The sequence below is a fragment of the Melanotaenia boesemani genome, chromosome 2 (genome assembly GCF_017639745.1).
Source record: "Melanotaenia boesemani isolate fMelBoe1 chromosome 2, fMelBoe1.pri, whole genome shotgun sequence".
In the NCBI taxonomy this organism is placed as follows: domain Eukaryota; kingdom Metazoa; phylum Chordata; class Actinopteri; order Atheriniformes; family Melanotaeniidae; genus Melanotaenia; species Melanotaenia boesemani.
In genome coordinates this window covers 21,825,701-21,842,672 of record NC_055683.1, presented here as the reverse complement: position 1 = coordinate 21,842,672, position 16,972 = coordinate 21,825,701, and the positions used below count along the sequence as shown (strand labels likewise).

The following is a 16,972-nucleotide window of genomic DNA, read 5'->3' as shown; positions in this document are numbered from 1 at the left end:
AGGCAGTGGAAACTGGAGGGAAAAGGGAGTTGAAGGAACTATTACTGAAGTGGCTGATATGAACAAATCCTATAAATGGCCAGAAAGGCCTGGACTGAAGGACAGCACAGAGGCGCTAATCATGGTGACACAGGAGCAAGCCTTGAGCACCACAACATGAAGCTTAGATCTACCACACCAGGCAGGATCATAGGTGCAGGCTGTGCAGAGAGGCCCCTGAAACGATCCAGCACCTGACAACTGGGTGTAAGATACAGAGACAGCCTGGAAGGTGAAGGCAACAGACGCCAACAGATATCTGGAAAAACATCAGACATCTCAGTCCAGAAGAGCACAATCATGGGAACAGCCAAGGTCCTCTGCAGAGCTTTAAAGCTTCCAGGCTTCTGGTAGAGGACCTGAGCTTGAAAGAAAGGCAACTACCTACATAGTGATGAGGAATTCATTATTATTTTACATATGTATTTATTACAGGTATATTTCTGAGTGGTGGTTTTGAAAATTATGTGTTTTAAGTGTTGAGTACTTATATCAAAAGGTGGAAGGAGGTGACTGGTGGCCAGATTATCTTTCAGTAGATAGACCTGTAGTGTATGTGTAAATTTTTAAGGTTATAGTGTCATTTTTCTTTAAAGGAAAATAATACAGACCAAGAGATTTAAACTGATTGTGTTCTCTGTGCAAAAGAAAATAAATACTAGTTGGAAATCTTAATTTAAAAACTTTACATTCAATGAAAACTGTTTTGAAAAGTGACATTTGCAAGTAAACTGTTTTTAGACTGCATCGAGTAACATGTGTAGGTTATTTTAGATAATCAGTGCAAAACCTAAGTTCTGAATTCTCTCCACTGCATCACAAAATCATTGAAGGTCAGTATTATTTTTGAATAAAAGTTGGTAAATCATTGTCACAAATGAGAAGCATGAAAGCCCAAGCTTAATTTCCTTTACCTTGCCACATTTAGTCACAAACAACAAATATATCCATTTACAAGGAGGAAAAAAGAAAAACAGCAAAGTATAGATCATATATATGCATCTATATTTTATGTATCATGTATTATGTAACACAAAAAGTATGTACTTTGTGTACATTATATTATACAAGTGCATTTTCACTACCACTGTCAAGGTAGCACACATAGTTTTTAATGAAAAGGCTTTAGTTGGCATGTGCAACATTACAGTAGGTTAACATGAAATACTTTGTAGATCTCAGGATATTGAGGAAAGTAGCATTACTCTCAAAAATAGTTTATATCTTTACAACTCTGTGTTTAGGAATGCTCCATTTGGTCTTGATATTTGGGAATTGACAGTGATGAAGAATTAAGGATTATGTTAAAAAAAATCTTGTTTCTTAGTGATTAACAGAATGTGCGAGAAAGAAGACAATGTCTAACTCTTAAAGTTAAGCAGACTGAATGGACTAAGTAGTGAGTAACAAAGAAAAAAAAAACTCTTGTTGGGAAAGTAGTACAGACCATTCTGTACTATAGAAGTTTCATATATTTATATATTTAACCTTGTTATGAAACCTTGTTTAAAGGGTGCAAATAAAGTGTGAACCAACATGTTCCCATGCTTCAGCAAGTCCTGAACAAACCACTTTCACTTTACTAGTTTCAGTCATTATTTGAGTGTTTTCAGTGGTCAGTGCCAACAGGAGGGAAAGGGTGTAAAGGAGCCACCTGCTGTAGCTGACATTAGTGTCTGAGTTTGATTTGCTGCTGTAAACAACAGCCACAGAGACATAAAATATACACAGATACCAAGCTCAGGATAAGTTTTAGCCATTTCTGTCTTCAGCCATCAATGTCCCAGCTGAAGAGGTGATGTTTCACCAACATATCCTGCACTCCTTCCTTTAGAGGTTTCTGCTCCTTCTCCTGCAGACAAATGAAAAAGTCTAAATCAACTGCAGCCACATAAAGGGACTTGTATTACCACAAAAAATAAAACAGGAATGAGGCCATTTTTTTCCTTTTAAAAGTATTGCTTCATTTCAAAGATGAAGTAAAGGTTAATATGCAGAGCTGATTTTTGCAACAGAGTAACAAAATGACCAGCTAAGTCAAGCTGTCTAATGACTAAACTACTGCATTCAGAGTCTCATACACGTTACCTAGACATCCAAACTAAAGAGGTGATGCTGAACCAGCACATCCATAACTTCTGCTTTCAGAAAAGTAGATTTCTGAAACAGCAAAAAGTCAAAAGTTTTTTTTTCCTCTCCTGAATTCTAACATGCTGTTGTGTCTATTAATAAGACATGCATCCTTCAGGTCTGTGTTGCAATGCTGGAAAAATCTCCAAGGCTCACCTCTTTCTTGTCAGGCAGCTCACAGTCTTGAGAGAGACTGAAGGCAAACTTTGACAGGACCCTGAGAACACAACAGAAATGGTTGTTATACCACTGGGTTTATTTTATGTCTTTGACCATGATTGGTTTGCTCACTGTATTGCATGTTTAATACCTGAGCTCACACTTGATCTGGACCCATCCCGGACTACGAAGGAATGACCAGGGATGATACCACTTTTCTACAGCAGCCATGCTGGAACACAACACCTCCAACCACAGATGCAGCACCTGCTCACTGAAAAGACAGAACTTTTCCTTTAATCTGAAGGTTTCAACACTCTTAATCTAAAACTGAACTTTGCAGAGATTTGTAAAATGACAAATTTGTGTGTATGTTTGAGCATGTGTGTGCTGAAAACTCACTTCAGGCCAACACAGACAAGGGACCTAAACTTGACATCCATCTGAGCATGTGCAGAGTCGTGACTCATGTTGACTGACTGCACCGCCTGGGAATAGCAGGCAGAGGGCACTCGTTCACTTCCTGGTAATTTTTTATCATTGCTGGCCTAATTTATTTAACAAGTTTGGTTTTGGTGAACAGAAGCCAAGGGAAATGACGTAAACCCTAATGTTGAGCTAAAATAAATTCTCTTTTCCCCCCTTTTAAAAAGCAAAAACAAAATACATATTAATCAGATTGACTCACTCTGTACAGCAGCTCCTCTGGTGTTAGTACTTTCCCATCTTCATCTAACCTGGTAAATGCCAAAGAAAATGACTTAATACTTATTTTATTGGACTGTTTGAAAACTAGAATTCTGTTTATCTTTTACTCCCTTATATCTAGTAAAAACACAAGACGCTGTGCAAGCAAAGTAGGTCAAGTTCTATAAATATGTTGCATCTATTGCAAAGGAAAGTCAGCTGACTCCCAGAGTGCACCGGGAGATCATAATTCACTTTTGGGTGATAGAAAAAACACAAAAGATGTTATTTACCTGTATGTTTTGCACAGCACAAGTCTAGAATATACCGAGTTGAAGTCTCTCTCAACCTCCCTGCTGGCTGCCTGAGAGAGAAGCAGAAGGCGGAATCGTACGTTACTTATTGACTTTGATGAAAATGTGAACTATGGTTCTACAATGACAGAAAAAAACAAGAAAAATCTACCTCTTCTATGAATAACCACGGGTGACACGGCCCTCCTAGTATAGATGGTTTTTTCAGTCCGTGCTGAAAGATGGCCTTCAGAGCTGGACACAGAGTGCCTCTGACCAGGTCTGTCACTGCCTCTGTCACAGAGTCATCGCCAGCTAGGGAGTACTGGGGACACAAACAAGATGCCTGTGTCAATGTCCATTATACTGCCTGAATTTATTTTGCAGTCTCTAGAAGGAGATGATGAAAGATGTACAAACATTACATGGCATTGGGCATCAGCTGTGCACATCAGACAAGTCAGAAACACTCAAGTCTAATCAAGATAAAAATGGAAATGCATTCTCACCTCCTTGCTTCTTTCATCTAAAATCTCCACAAACTTTGCTGGAAACCAACCTGCCACACAGAGTAAGAAGAAGTATGATGCAGTAGATTACAGAAAGCTCATTCACTTTCCAACATTTGATGCTAATGAAACAAAACAAAAACAAAAAAAATTCACACCTCTAAGGCCATTGAGCTCACCAACCCAACAGTGTTCATCTTTCTGTGAAACAATCTGGCAAAGAAAGAAAGAAAAATAAGGCAGAATGAGTCAGTCACTGGTTACATGTTGTGTGCTTGCCAAGCAGTGTTTTGTTTTCAAGCATTTCAATCTAAGTCATAGCTCACAGTGATGATGTCATTCTTTCTGAAGCCCAGTTCATCATCATCGTGACGCTCAAAGTCCAACAAAGCCTTTGCCCGTCTCCGTCGGTTTCGAGACACCACAAGAAAATTTTCGTGATCTCGCTGATGGCTCTCCATGGAGTAGTCTGGAGTCAGTTCCTAAATAGAAAACAAGGGAGAAGTCATTAGAGTGAGGTTTCTACAATAAATGCTAACTCACAGGTTAGGACTAACCAATTTAATGTTTCTCATATAATGGCTAATAATTTTCTGAGAAGACATAAAACACTGCTCCTGTGCTGCAGTGTTGACTCACAGTGCTGGAGTGACGTGGGTCCAGACAGTGGAAATGCTCTGCAGTGCGGGCTATAGCCTCTCGGAGGGCAGCTACCAACTCTGTCTGCTTTATGTTTTTGGATTTCAGGGCCTCTGCTTCATCCTCTCCAAACAGCAGAGAGGTCAGAGTGGATTTCCTGCGCAGGGACTGTCTCCTCACCACCTAGAAAAATTCAAACACAGGAGAGAACCTTTCCATTTTTACCCAACAAAAAGTTAGGTAGACTTATGTCCAAACCACAAGACTCTAGTTTACCAAACTTAATTACCTAATTTAATCACTTAATTTCATCACTTCTTTAATCTCTGATAATATTTTTCAGCAGGCTAATGGTTCTTAGTTAACTCAGACTGACCTTGTTGAGACTGGTGTTGAGTGCTGTACTGTTTCCATTATTGAGCTGAGCCTGTTCGTTTAGGATATAGGCGAGGTGTTTGTGTCGGTGAGCGTCCAGAGTTTCTTGAGATAATGTCCCTGCTAACCTCATGGCCTCCCCAAGAACTGCCGGCCCATCTCTCAGCTGACTTGGCAAGTCCGACAGAGTATTAAAAATAGACGCAGAGTTTTCTGATGACACAAGCTCCACCTCCTAGTTATGAAATAAAAAAAAAAAAGGGACAAAACTCAATATAAAGAGCTTTTGTCAGTAATTTGAACGGCTGGGGGATGGTTTGTGAAGAAGTCATTCCAAGCTGTGTTTAATATCTGCTGGCATTAATGGTTTTAATTACTCATTCTCATTATCTTCTATTCACGGTACAACTTTCCAGACTGTCAAGAGAAGTATAGAAGGTGTAGTGCCATACCTTAATCTTCAGCATGCCCAGTGTGACCTGAAAGAGCACCAGTGAGCCTTGGTAAAAGAGCAGATCCCAGATCCTTAGAAGCAGACGGATGTCCACCACACTGGCAAATGATGTCAAGAACCAGTGCAGAGTGATCAGCGATAACTCTACACGTATAAAGAAGAAGGTGTTATACACTGTACATGATATATATTTCATTAGATGTGGCATCTAATTCAAGAGATGTGACTCAGTAAAAACTTTCATGACAAAAATTCCCTTTTTAAACTCCCTAATCCAATCCCTAATCCTTAAGGCAAATCTTCTTCAAATGCCCTTGTTACCTCTGATACTACGCATCCCACTGTCACCATCTTTACCTATGTCATGCTCCTGGAGAAGACGGTCAAGGGCTGGTAAGTACTGAACAATAAGTTGGCGAAGAACTCTTTGATCTGTCTGGACTCCCAACAGAGTGGAGGAGAAATAAGATGGAGGAAGGAGGTCTTCAATCAGGGCACACATCATCCACAGCGCATCCTCCTCCTCAAGAAAGAGCAGCAGGCAGGAAATGACCTGGATGGATGAAGATATTAAGAAACAAGACTGATAACACAAAACACGGAGGTGATGTAGATTTGATGCTGTCACTACAAGTGTATATTGTAAAAGTTAAAGTGTAAATGAAAAAATGCATTTAGTCAGGCAGCTGGTATACAATAATTGTGTGTTCTCACCATGCCAGTGCCCTGACAGTAACCGATGTCTGGGTAGAGCCACGCCAAGCCCCTCAGGACTCGTCTCAGCCTGGGTACTCCAACACTGGTCAAGTTATTGAAACAGGCGTTGGATGGCATAGTCCGTAACAGATCTTTCTCTATCTGACGGGTAGAAATAAATAGAAGACTATTATTATCTCAATGCAGCAAAGTAATTTCTGACTCCACTGAGTGTTTCTTTTTTTTTTTTAATGGACAGTAATGTTCTATCCTGTGTTTGTGTTCACACAGAGAAGATGCAAACACAGTCAGGGATTTTACCTGTTTTGCTGTGGTAGTTTCATCATTAGAGCTGTTTTTGACGATTTCTTTGTAGGAGATCTCTGAGGTTCTCTTCTTTTGCAATGCTCCAGACAGACGCATCCATAGCTAACAAATAGAACATCTTTAAAGCTTATTTTTGATCACAGAGACAGAAGATTTTATTCGTATTTACATCTGGCAGTATCTGCCTAACTTGGGCTGTACTTGATTGAATTTTGTCAAACCTCTAGTTAATGCCAAAAAACAGTCCACCACTGCAGTGGACCTGCTTACCTGTGGCCTCATGCTGTGAGGAATGCCGCCAAGCACCAGGGAACGCAGACGGTCTGAACGTGGCAGGACAGGATCGATAAGATCCCAAGTCAGATCACCCACTGTGTGGTTGTGGGTGAACTCCAGGTGGGCTTGCCAGCGCAGTCGCTGCTGGGGGTCTTCACGCTGAGGTGAGCCCTCAGTGCCCAGCCAGGACTTGGTCTCCCCACTCTCTGAGAGAGGAAGAGGTAATAAGACCAGCTTTAGAAGTGTCTGTTCTTTTAAATTACAATCACAACGATGGTTGGTCCTGTGGTGCAACCTCTTTAAGGAAAGTAGAATACTGAAAACAATTAAAAAAAGATTTAAATTATTGTGTAAACAAGCATCCCAGAGACAACAAAGGAAGAGTTTCTCTTTTTATAAAGAAACAAACAAAAAAACAACAGCAGCACATGCAGAAGCTATTAAATGACAATAACAACTATCACAAATCCAAATGTTCCCTATTGGAACACATAATGTGTTAACTATTAAGCAGACACGTCTGAATCAGATTACAGAAGTTGTCCAAAACACATTTTCCATTCATCAACATGGGAAAAAGTGGTGAAAGAACAACTCTGAGATCACATGGACTTGATCTTTGTTCATAATGTGCTCATTATGCCCACATACAAAGATTTAATTCTTCTCAATACTAATTCAGTTGTACTGTTGAAGGGAAAAAAGTGAGATGGAGAGAAAAATGTAAGTATTGTGTGAGGAAAAAATTACCCTCTGTGTCTACTCTGAAGCCAAACTCATCGTACTGTAGTTCAGGCTGGTCTGCAGGCTCTTTCTGCAAAGACAAAAATTTTAACATTAGCTCTCAACTCACTGCAGAATAAACATAAAAAGTGACACATGTGGCTCAAGATGGCTACAGGTCAACGACATAATTAAAATGTTACTGAGTAGCAGAGCAAAAAAAGCCATCTGTACCCGAGATAGTACGCAGAAATGACACATTGCAAGCAAACAGTGGATCTGACAGAACTGTGGCCACAATTCAACTCCTGCAGGGAAGTCCATTTCACACCAAGTTGGACCACAGTTTACAAAAAAAGAACATAATGTTTTAATAATAAAAAAAAAAAGATTAAAAAGAAACATGCAAATGAGACCATACAATCATTAGGGACACAGTAATAACATATCGTGTTTAAAAACATAGTAATTTCCTCATAGATGTCTATAGTATCTTAACTCCTTTTTCTCTGCAGTCAGAGGAGCAGCCTTGTTGGGTTTTAGAAGAGGGGAGGCTATTTCCTCAATGACTTCATATTTTTAGTCATAAAGACTATTATTTCTAACATTTTATCTATTGTTAAGTGTGGTTTTATCCATTTTGTCCTGGATTACAGATGTGTTACAGCGTATTGTCTGTAAACTGTCAATTTTTTCGGACTACTTTTAAAATCACTTTCTTACTTGATGGTACTTGGCCAAAATGTCCTGGGGCCACATGCTCGGGGTGAGAGCAGAAAACGGTCCACCGGGAGCTGGTGTGTAGGTGCCTAGCACAGAAAAAATGAGTTTATACCAGAAACACAATAAACTGTAAAAAAAAAAAAAAAAAAAAGGAAAAATAAAAAATAAACAGAAAAACATATCCATTTTATCCACTAAAAATAAAAATGATCAAATTATTACCAGACATTTTGTTGACTGAGTTAATGGTATAAATATGGAGAGATTGTGGTTACTCTGGAGAAAGCCCATCAGCTGACACACACTCTGTAATTAGAGAGAGAGGAGGGAAAAAAAACACATCAAAAGTTAGATTTTTCAATCATCTAAACAGCAAAAATATCCATCCTTAAAATGAGAATTACAATAAACCCCAGACTGCTGTAGCTGTTTCTAGGTTAAAATGACACAGGACTGTACCATCCATCCATTTTCTATACCGCTTATTCCAGTTCATGGTCGCGGGGAAGCTGGAGCATATTCCAGCAATTAGCAGTACACCCCGACAGGTTGCCAGTCTATCACAGGGCCAACATAGAAAGACAAATAACCACTCACACTCACTCCCAGGGACAATTTAAGAGTGACACAGGACTGTACCAAAGATAAAAAAAAAAAAAAAAAACAAAATAAATAAATAAAAACATCTTTAACTGCAATCAGCTCACCACTAAGTTAATTGCTACAAAAAGCACTGCGATTTACTCGTCTTAAGTCATATGCAGCATTTAAAATCCTTTTTTTTTTTTTTACATAGTCTTGCATCTCTCAGCTGCTTTTGTTTATACCAATTTCAATTATCTTTAAAACTTGCTTAACTTGCTAAACTCTAACGCTATTCCTAAATAGTAGCACAGTACCTTACCACTGAAGAAAGATTGTCCAGTCTCTAAATAAACGGCTGTGTAACAAAGCAATGCTTCTTCCTCTGGCGTCACTTGAAGTAGATTCAGGAGGTTCTGTATTATTATATTAAGGGTGGAAAAAAAAAAAAAAAAAAAAAGTTGTTGAAAGAGAAAGGATATCATTGTGTCTTTTCTCATGGCCATAAAACTGATGTACTTACCAGAGGCTAATTATCTACTTTGTGTACATGCTCTGCTTTTAAAAAGAACCAGTTTCCTCATATTATGTGAGAACACTGTCAAAAATTTGTGACTAAAAATCCACTGAGCCAAAATGTGCTAATTGCACACAATAAAATGTACTACTGCACCAGGAGCTACATTACAGTGCTGGGTCTTTGGCAGAAACAGAATCTTACTAATCTCAGTTCCCATCCATCAAACGCAGATATCTCACTATTACAGAAACCAAAATCTCTGTAAAAGGGAAGTGGTCATGCTGTGAATGAAAGTATACGGTTTACCCAGGGGAGGGGACAATATTTGACATATAAACACAGTTAAAGCACACACCAACATAGATGCAACAGAAGCTCAAGTGTAACCTGGAAAAGAGGCTCACCAGCATGCAAACACCCTGCCAAAATGATTCATTCCAGCAGCAGGCTTGCAGCATTTGAAGGGGGATTTAGGACTTAAAGAGAGATGAGAAATCAATTTGAGGTCGGGAGGATGGCCAAGTGCTTTCAGGGAAGCTCTGTTTGTAACTCTGGGGAGTACTGGGATTTTAGAGCTGCTCCCTTACAAGAATATTAACAGTTTAATCACAAGCCAAGAAAACCAACACCATAGAACTCCTGCAAACTGCTGCTGGTATTGATGGTCTGACTGTGAATACCAAAAAAAAAGAAAAGTGCCAGGTTAAACCTGAGACATTTCATCCCATTTCATTATTTCTTTCTCCTGAATCCTTATTCAAATTAACACTTCAGATTCTTGGGTCAGCCTAAAAGTGATTCAAAGATCTTAATGGAGCAAAGCCAGGCTAAGGGGGGGGACCAAAAAATTGGAAACTGGGGCAACCCTTTTTGGGTGGCTGTTTAATAGAGGTTCCTCACTGGCAAGCGCCATATGGCTGTGCCTTGGCTTTGAGACTCAATCCAAAGAAGCCACAAGAAATTACACTCACCACCTGCTGAGAGGAAAATGAAGTCAGGGACTGTATGAGTTGGGTGGAGGATAAGGGTAAATGCCTGAGTGTGCAAATTCCCAGTGATACCCAACTATATCCAGTGGGGAACCCAACTAGATATAATTGCTTTTGAACCTAACTAGATACAGTTGGGTTCACCCTCATGCACTTGATACTGTAACCAAACCTCTGAAGAGGGGCTAGAGACATTTTTCTCTCTGGATAAAACCAAGGGGAGAAGTGTCCACGTAAAAATATTCACACGCCCTCTCTGATGTGTCAATGTTGGAGTTCTACTCCGGTCCTCGGGGGTTGCAATCCTGCAGGTTTTTGTTGTTTCCCTGCTACAAAACCCTGATTTAAATCAAATGGATCCAACAGCTTCTTGTCAGCTTCTTAACAATGACACATTCATTTCGGTAAGGTGTGTTTGAGTAAGGAAACAACCTGCAAATTAAAGCTGCAAGCAGCGTTGGAGGCCCTCGCACCTCTGGCGCCGCTTCGGCCTATTGTACCGCCCCATCAGCCAGCAGCCTCCCTCCAGCGGAACAGGAAACTATTTTAATCATGATGCTGCAAGAATTCAGTTCTATTTTCAACCATGAGTTCATGCAGGATGATATTAATGAGTCTGAATTGGTTTTACAGATAATAAAGGGTTAAAATGGTGGGACTTCCTATTCCCAGGGGGCGCGGCTATGGCGTTGACAACATCAGGACTCGACGAGGCTTTTTTGTATTTCCTGGCATGTTAAATAAATATGCTACATTTCATCAATGTTAGTCAAAGCAGTGGTTGGAGCTGATAGATTTAATATTTATAGATGGCGCTATAGAGCCACATAACCAGCATATGTCCATTTGAATCAGATACAGGTCTGACCACTGTCCTCCCTGCCGACTTTTGTGGAGATCGGGAGTACATTGGGTCAGTTACAAGTACTTCCTGTTTCATGGCGGTGGACGCCATTCGCCATGGTTTTACTTAGCGAAGGAACTTGAGGGCTTTTTTCTGTAGTATCATGAAAGGGTTTGACCTTATCTGAAGCACTTTAGAATGTGTGAGACTCATTCCTGAAGAAAGGGACCCGCGTGTCTGAAAGGGGCATTTCCTGTTTCAAGTGGGCAGGGCTTAGGTCAAGACCAGAAGTAGTTGTATGTATCTGTTCAGGAGCAGACCCTGATTAATCACTGTAAGTGTGATGGTGATTGGATGAAAATTGAGGGATTTATACTGATTAATGATGTCATGGCGTCTTATCCAAGCTTGTCATGGCACCATGGTCTCGCCATGCAGCGCTGAGCAATGTCCCGGTGACAACATCTTCACATGTAGATGTGGTCGGCATGGAACTTAAGTGAAACATGGGCAGATTGGTGCAGACTGAGTGTTGTATGTCAGAAATAATGGATTCCATGCTTGATGGCGAAACATCAAAACTTGATGAGGCGCCGCTGCTGAACGCCACCTCCTATTAGAAAATTTTCAATAACTTTTAACCACACATGCCTCTGGAGTGTTCAGACTGAGTTTGACGTAAATACGATAAAATCTGTAGGAGGAGTTCGTTCAAATGCAAGGCAAAGAAACATGCAAAAATGACCCCAAAAATGACACTTTTTTCAAAATGGCCGACTTCCTGTTGAAGATATCATATAGGTCCAAGAGGCTTTTTTGTACATCCTTCCAAGTTCTATCAATATACCGGATTTCAGCCATATCGGTCTATGTAGTTGGCAGATATGATCAATTAAATATTTGTAGGGGGCGCTATAGAGCCATATTGCAATTTTTGCAGCATATGTCAATGAGGCTGACTTCCCGGCGTGACTGCGGTCCTCTCTGCCGAGTTTGGTGGAGATCAACGTTACAATGGGTCAGTTACAAGTACTTCCTGTTTGATGGCGTCGGACCACTATTCGCCATGGTTACGTTTGGCAAAGGAACTTGAGATTTTTATTGTGGTATCATGAAAGGGTCTGACCTGTTGTGAAGCACTTTCAAGTGTGTAAGTGTCATTCCTGAGGAGATGGACCCCGGCGTCTGACAAAAAGCACTTCCTGTTGGAAGTGGGCGGGGCTTAGGGCTGGGCCGGTATTGGTCATATGGATCTGTTCAGGGCCGGATCCTGATTAATCCCTGCAAGTCTGATGGGGATTGGATCAAAATTGAGGGATTTATAGTGATTAATGATGTCATGGCGTCTTATCGAAGTTCGCCATGGCGCCACGGTCTCGCCCTGCAACATAGAGCAACAGTTTTCACTGGATATCATCACCAACTTGTTTTGTACTGTCTGACCCAGTTTGGACCTGGTTGTGTCCAAAACGTTAGATAAGGTGGTCTTCGAGTAAAAACCATGACTTCCTGTCACCAGGGGGCGTGGCCAATTCATAACCCAAATTTTGACATGTAGTTTTGTTCAGGATGGGACTGGCATCATACATGGCCATTTTGGTTCAGATATATTGTTTTATGTGGAAGTTATATCACTTTCGTTCTTCATGGCGAGACGTCAAACTTTGAGGCCCCACCCCCTCCATGCCCTTTCTCCTATTAGAAAACTTTCAATAACTTTTAAAGAGACATGTCTTCTGGACATCCTGAGCTATTTTGGTAGCGGTACGAAGAAATCTCTGGGAGGAGATAGATTTTGAAAATGTCAGTAAAACGCCAAAATGGCGACTTTGACCCAAAATGGCCGACTTCCTGTTGGTTTTAGGCTGTTACTCCAAGAGGATTTTTTGTTCGCCCAAACATTTGGAATACATGTAGCGATTTTCATAAAGATTGATGAGGTGCAGTGGCGGGGCATCATAAATAGGTGGCGCTCTCATTCAATTTTGCCCGAACAGTCCCGAGCACCACAAAATACGTAAATTTACACATTCCCTTGGGGGGGTACGCAAAATTAGGCGCGTTTTCGTGCATGTTCAGGTCCCCTAAAATGCAATTTACTTTTGACAAGAAGAAGAAGAATAAGGAAGAAACGGAGCAATTACAATAGGCCTTCGCACCGCCTTCGGTGCTCGGGCCTAAATAGGGGCCCTAGAGGACCAGAGTTTGACGCCTGTGAGCGAGAGGATCGCCCTCTTGTGGCTATGAGCTGCAGGAAAGAAGTCTTTGACTACAGTCTGTGCTTTTCCACTGAACAACAATTCAGATTATCGGGCTTTATTGGAGATGTTGGGCGATGTTTTGGAAGAGATGCCCCCTTGGGCACACTGTTCTCCTGAGCGACATGAAGGGGAGCAACAGAAAGGAATGGCCTCTATGATCTAAACATAACTATGTTTTTTTCTTTTATTTTTTTTTTTTGTTATTTGACTTTTGTGCAAATGAATGCTGAAGATGGCTGTGAGCCAAAAGGCAAAGTTTTCCATTCATTGTCCCATCTACATTGCAATCCTTATCAATGGTCATGGGATTTGTGTACTGGCTTAAGGAATAAGACTGCACATACAAACAGGTGAAATGAGTTTCCATCTGAATATGGCCGGGCTAAACCTTAGAGACATGGGAAAAGCCAAACATCCAGGGATCCAGGGTAATCTTGAATTATATCCACCTTCTTGGCATTTAAGAACTCAGCTAAGACAGTTCAGGCTTTTGATTATGATGCTTCCTGGTTGCCTTCCTTTGGAAGTTTTTCCATGCATGTCTTAGTGGGAGAAGACCTTGAGACAGACCCAGAAAAAATCCATTGATAGAATAACCTGGTCTTTCAGTATATTCAGGTAGTCAGCGGAACTAATTCTTTGGGTTCATAATATTGCTAAACCTAGACCTAACCAAGTGCAGTTTTCTTCAGGTTACACAGCTGTTCACACTGTGTGTGTGGAAATGCTCTTACTTTTACTCTTAAGCAAAGTCGTGAGTTCTATTTTCTTTCTTTTTTTTTTTTTCTTCAATCTTTGATTTCCCTAAAAGTTTAAACGATCATCCGATTACAATTATTCAAGACTTTTTTTTTCCTGACAAAATTCATTGCTGGAGGATGATGGTTCCTTACTACCCTTCCTGGTTTTAAAAATGCATTGTATAGTTCTTAATCAAATTTGAGTAGTTTCAGCAGCCTCCTTATATGTTTTATTTGCTTGATGCATGCAAATATATTTGACCCTTCTGAAACAGATTGACATCCTCTTTTTGGACCGTAGGATGTGTAGTTGTTTAAGAAATGAAAAGCTACAGATTGCAAGAGTTTGGGGTTAAATAACTTGCCAGCTGAAACCTAACCATCCATGCAGTAATTATTAAATGGGAGGCTCTAACCTATTTTTCTTTTCTAAATTAAGGTGATGACTTCTTTTTTGGGCAGGCAATGTAAATGAAAACCTTTACGTACATACAAGACTGAGTTTTTAAATACTGCCTAATTGTTTTTTAACATCACATAGAATTGACAAATAAGAGATTAGAAAGCAATTAAAGCATACAAATCAATTTACATTACTGCACCCAACTCCAAAAATATAAATTACCCTATAAACAAGAACTAATATGCAAGGAACATATATTATATTTAAAAAAAAAGACCTATGAAACATGTCATTAAATGGAACTGAAAAATCTCCCTTTGTACCACTTGTTGTTCCACTACTTGAAACTACATAAGAACATGTAAATATATATATATATACTTGTGTTCTCCCAATGATGTAAATCTTGGACCTGACATTTTAATGCTGAAATCAATTCTAGGAAGAATATCAAAGTCAACAAAAACACAAGAAAAATCTCAATTATACAGGTGCGGCAGTGCTCACCTGTGTTTGCACTTAGTGGTCAACACCCTGCTGCACCAACAGCAGTAACATCCTGCTTTACAGAGAAGACTTAACTGTGCACTGCAAAACATCCTTTTACTTCACTAAAGAAAATTATTATATTAAATCATGGAGTCTGATGCTCGAAATGTCTCTTTCAATGAGCACTACCCCACTTCCTCCTAATACACATCACCTGTTTCTCAAGAGTAGCCACAACATTGGTGAGGCATTTATCTTTCATACACAAATTGCCACGTGTATTAAGTAAGCATAGTAATATGAGAAGAATGCAACTTCCTAGAGCTCAGGGGAATATGACAGCGCAGTAGAGATAATTCTGGTACATTTGCAGAACGAAAGCTTTATTATCAAAATGCCATAAGGACACATATGTAAAGCAACAAGTTCCCCTTTTAAATGTTCTTTAGTGTAGTAAAAGGAAGTTTTGCTATGCACAACTAACAGTCTTGTCATATACATATATATATATATATATAGATATATATATATATATGTGTGTGTGTGTGTGTGTGTGTGTGTGTGTGTGTGTATGTGTTATTTATTATTCTTTCGTTAAGGGTTTATACAAATTTCGAAAAGGCTAACGTCAAATTTACACGTGATGCAAACAATCTGTCACACGAGAGTTTAAAGTACTTTTTGCATAATACAAACCACAACATCAAACAGCTGTTAAATTAAACTGCAGTGACGTGATAAACGTGACAGTAAGCCACAACGGAAGTCAGATGCTGTACGACAACACTGCATTTTAAATTCTAGTCCCACACATTTAATTCGCCATTTATTTACAAATGACGCCAGCTAGAAAAAACACTGAGCGCAAAAGTAAGCTATGCCGTCCATATGACAAAACTCTATTAACATAGGGATATGCGGTCTTATTTCCACTCTCAGATGTTAGCTAAAAGCTAAGTGTAGCTTGTAGCGCTAACAGTTATTTGCAACGCTATGACAGGGCTTGCTCATATTACTTACCGTGACATTATTCCAGTGAAAGCACAAGGGTTTGGTTTATAGTGACGATACCTTCTGTCCTTGGAATAATGATAAACACCATATACTACGTCATTACTCGCCTCGTATTTATGACTTATCTCTAGGTTGTGCACCTGCTAGATGCGACTTGTGGCTCCGGTGTATACTTACGCCCATAGATATTTGCGTATGCTTACGCCCCCAAAGGCTTTCCACGTTCCTTTTCCACCCTGACAAGAAGTTCCAGAACCCGGAACTTCACAGCTTAGTAAACTATATCCTTCCGCGAGGATAACTGACGTAGGCACTCGACGTGGCGCTGGTTTGTTCCATTCATTCATTATTGTCTCGGTCGTCATTCACGGCACTTTAGAAATAAACTAGTTCCGTTAAACAGCGGAACTTGCATATTATATACAATTTGTTAGGGATGGTTTGTCGATGGTTGTGTGTTAGTGTATACTTTATTTCTATAATTTCAACATTAAGTTTAGCTTCTTTACATTTATTTACTATTGTGCCCCTTCTTTGTATCATCTCTTTTAATCTTGCTAGAGAAATTGTGATTAATATTGTCCGAAAAAAGAAAAGGAACAGTAAAAAGGCCAACATTTTGTTAAAATATTTATTAATCCAGTTTCCTGACTGACAATTTATGGTTGTTTTACAGTTTTACAGTGGTTTTCTTTGTAAAAAATAATTTATATAGCTACTGGCTCTTGGGTTGTTCCCTTATGAATTTTCATAATTTGATGAGTTATACTGAGATTGAATCAGCTCTATCCTCAGTTTAGAAGCCTAATTTTGTTTTTATTACTAAAAAATGTCACATGCACAGTGAGACCTCTTGACATTGGCACACTTTTCAAATATGTTTTATTCATTAATGAATCTTATGATATAGTTTTGTTTAATAACTTATAAAATGACCATGATTAGTTGTGTGGACCCAGTACAAACTGGCCTATATGTTATCTGAGCTTATCAAATGGAAAGCAAATAGGAATTGGACCCAAATGATTCACCAATTTATCACTGTGGACATTCATGCATAATAGAAGGCAATACTAGGATGCTGCATCTGAAAATTTTGC

General features: G+C 39.6%; 1 protein-coding gene across 5 annotated transcripts; it reads right to left on the bottom strand.

Moving 5' to 3' along the window:
- Positions 1–933: 933 nt before the first annotated feature.
- On the bottom strand, positions 934–16,127 carry sgsm3 (small G protein signaling modulator 3). Of its 5 annotated transcripts, none has more exons than XM_042002269.1 (22): positions 15,879–16,042; positions 8,930–9,028; positions 8,253–8,336; positions 8,031–8,116; positions 7,335–7,398; positions 6,579–6,790; positions 6,303–6,410; positions 6,000–6,143; positions 5,643–5,838; positions 5,284–5,429; positions 4,833–5,066; positions 4,457–4,639; positions 4,144–4,299; positions 3,976–4,030; positions 3,818–3,867; positions 3,481–3,633; positions 3,309–3,379; positions 3,017–3,065; positions 2,731–2,816; positions 2,480–2,602; positions 2,326–2,386; positions 934–1,891 (listed from the first exon to the last, which is right to left on the bottom strand). In XM_042002269.1, exons 3-22 carry the CDS (start codon positions 8,257–8,259, stop codon positions 1,808–1,810), a joined length of 2,268 nt encoding a protein of 755 aa, XP_041858203.1. In that variant the 5' UTR covers positions 8,260–8,336; positions 8,930–9,028; positions 15,879–16,042; the 3' UTR covers positions 934–1,807. The 5 variants fall into 5 exon arrangements, with proteins under 5 accessions (XP_041858203.1, XP_041858212.1, XP_041858221.1 ...); XM_042002278.1 differs by having other exon boundaries at positions 8,935–9,028; XM_042002287.1 differs by lacking the exons at positions 8,930–9,028; positions 15,879–16,042 and adding an exon at positions 16,050–16,127.
- Positions 16,128–16,972: the final 845 nt, after the last annotated feature.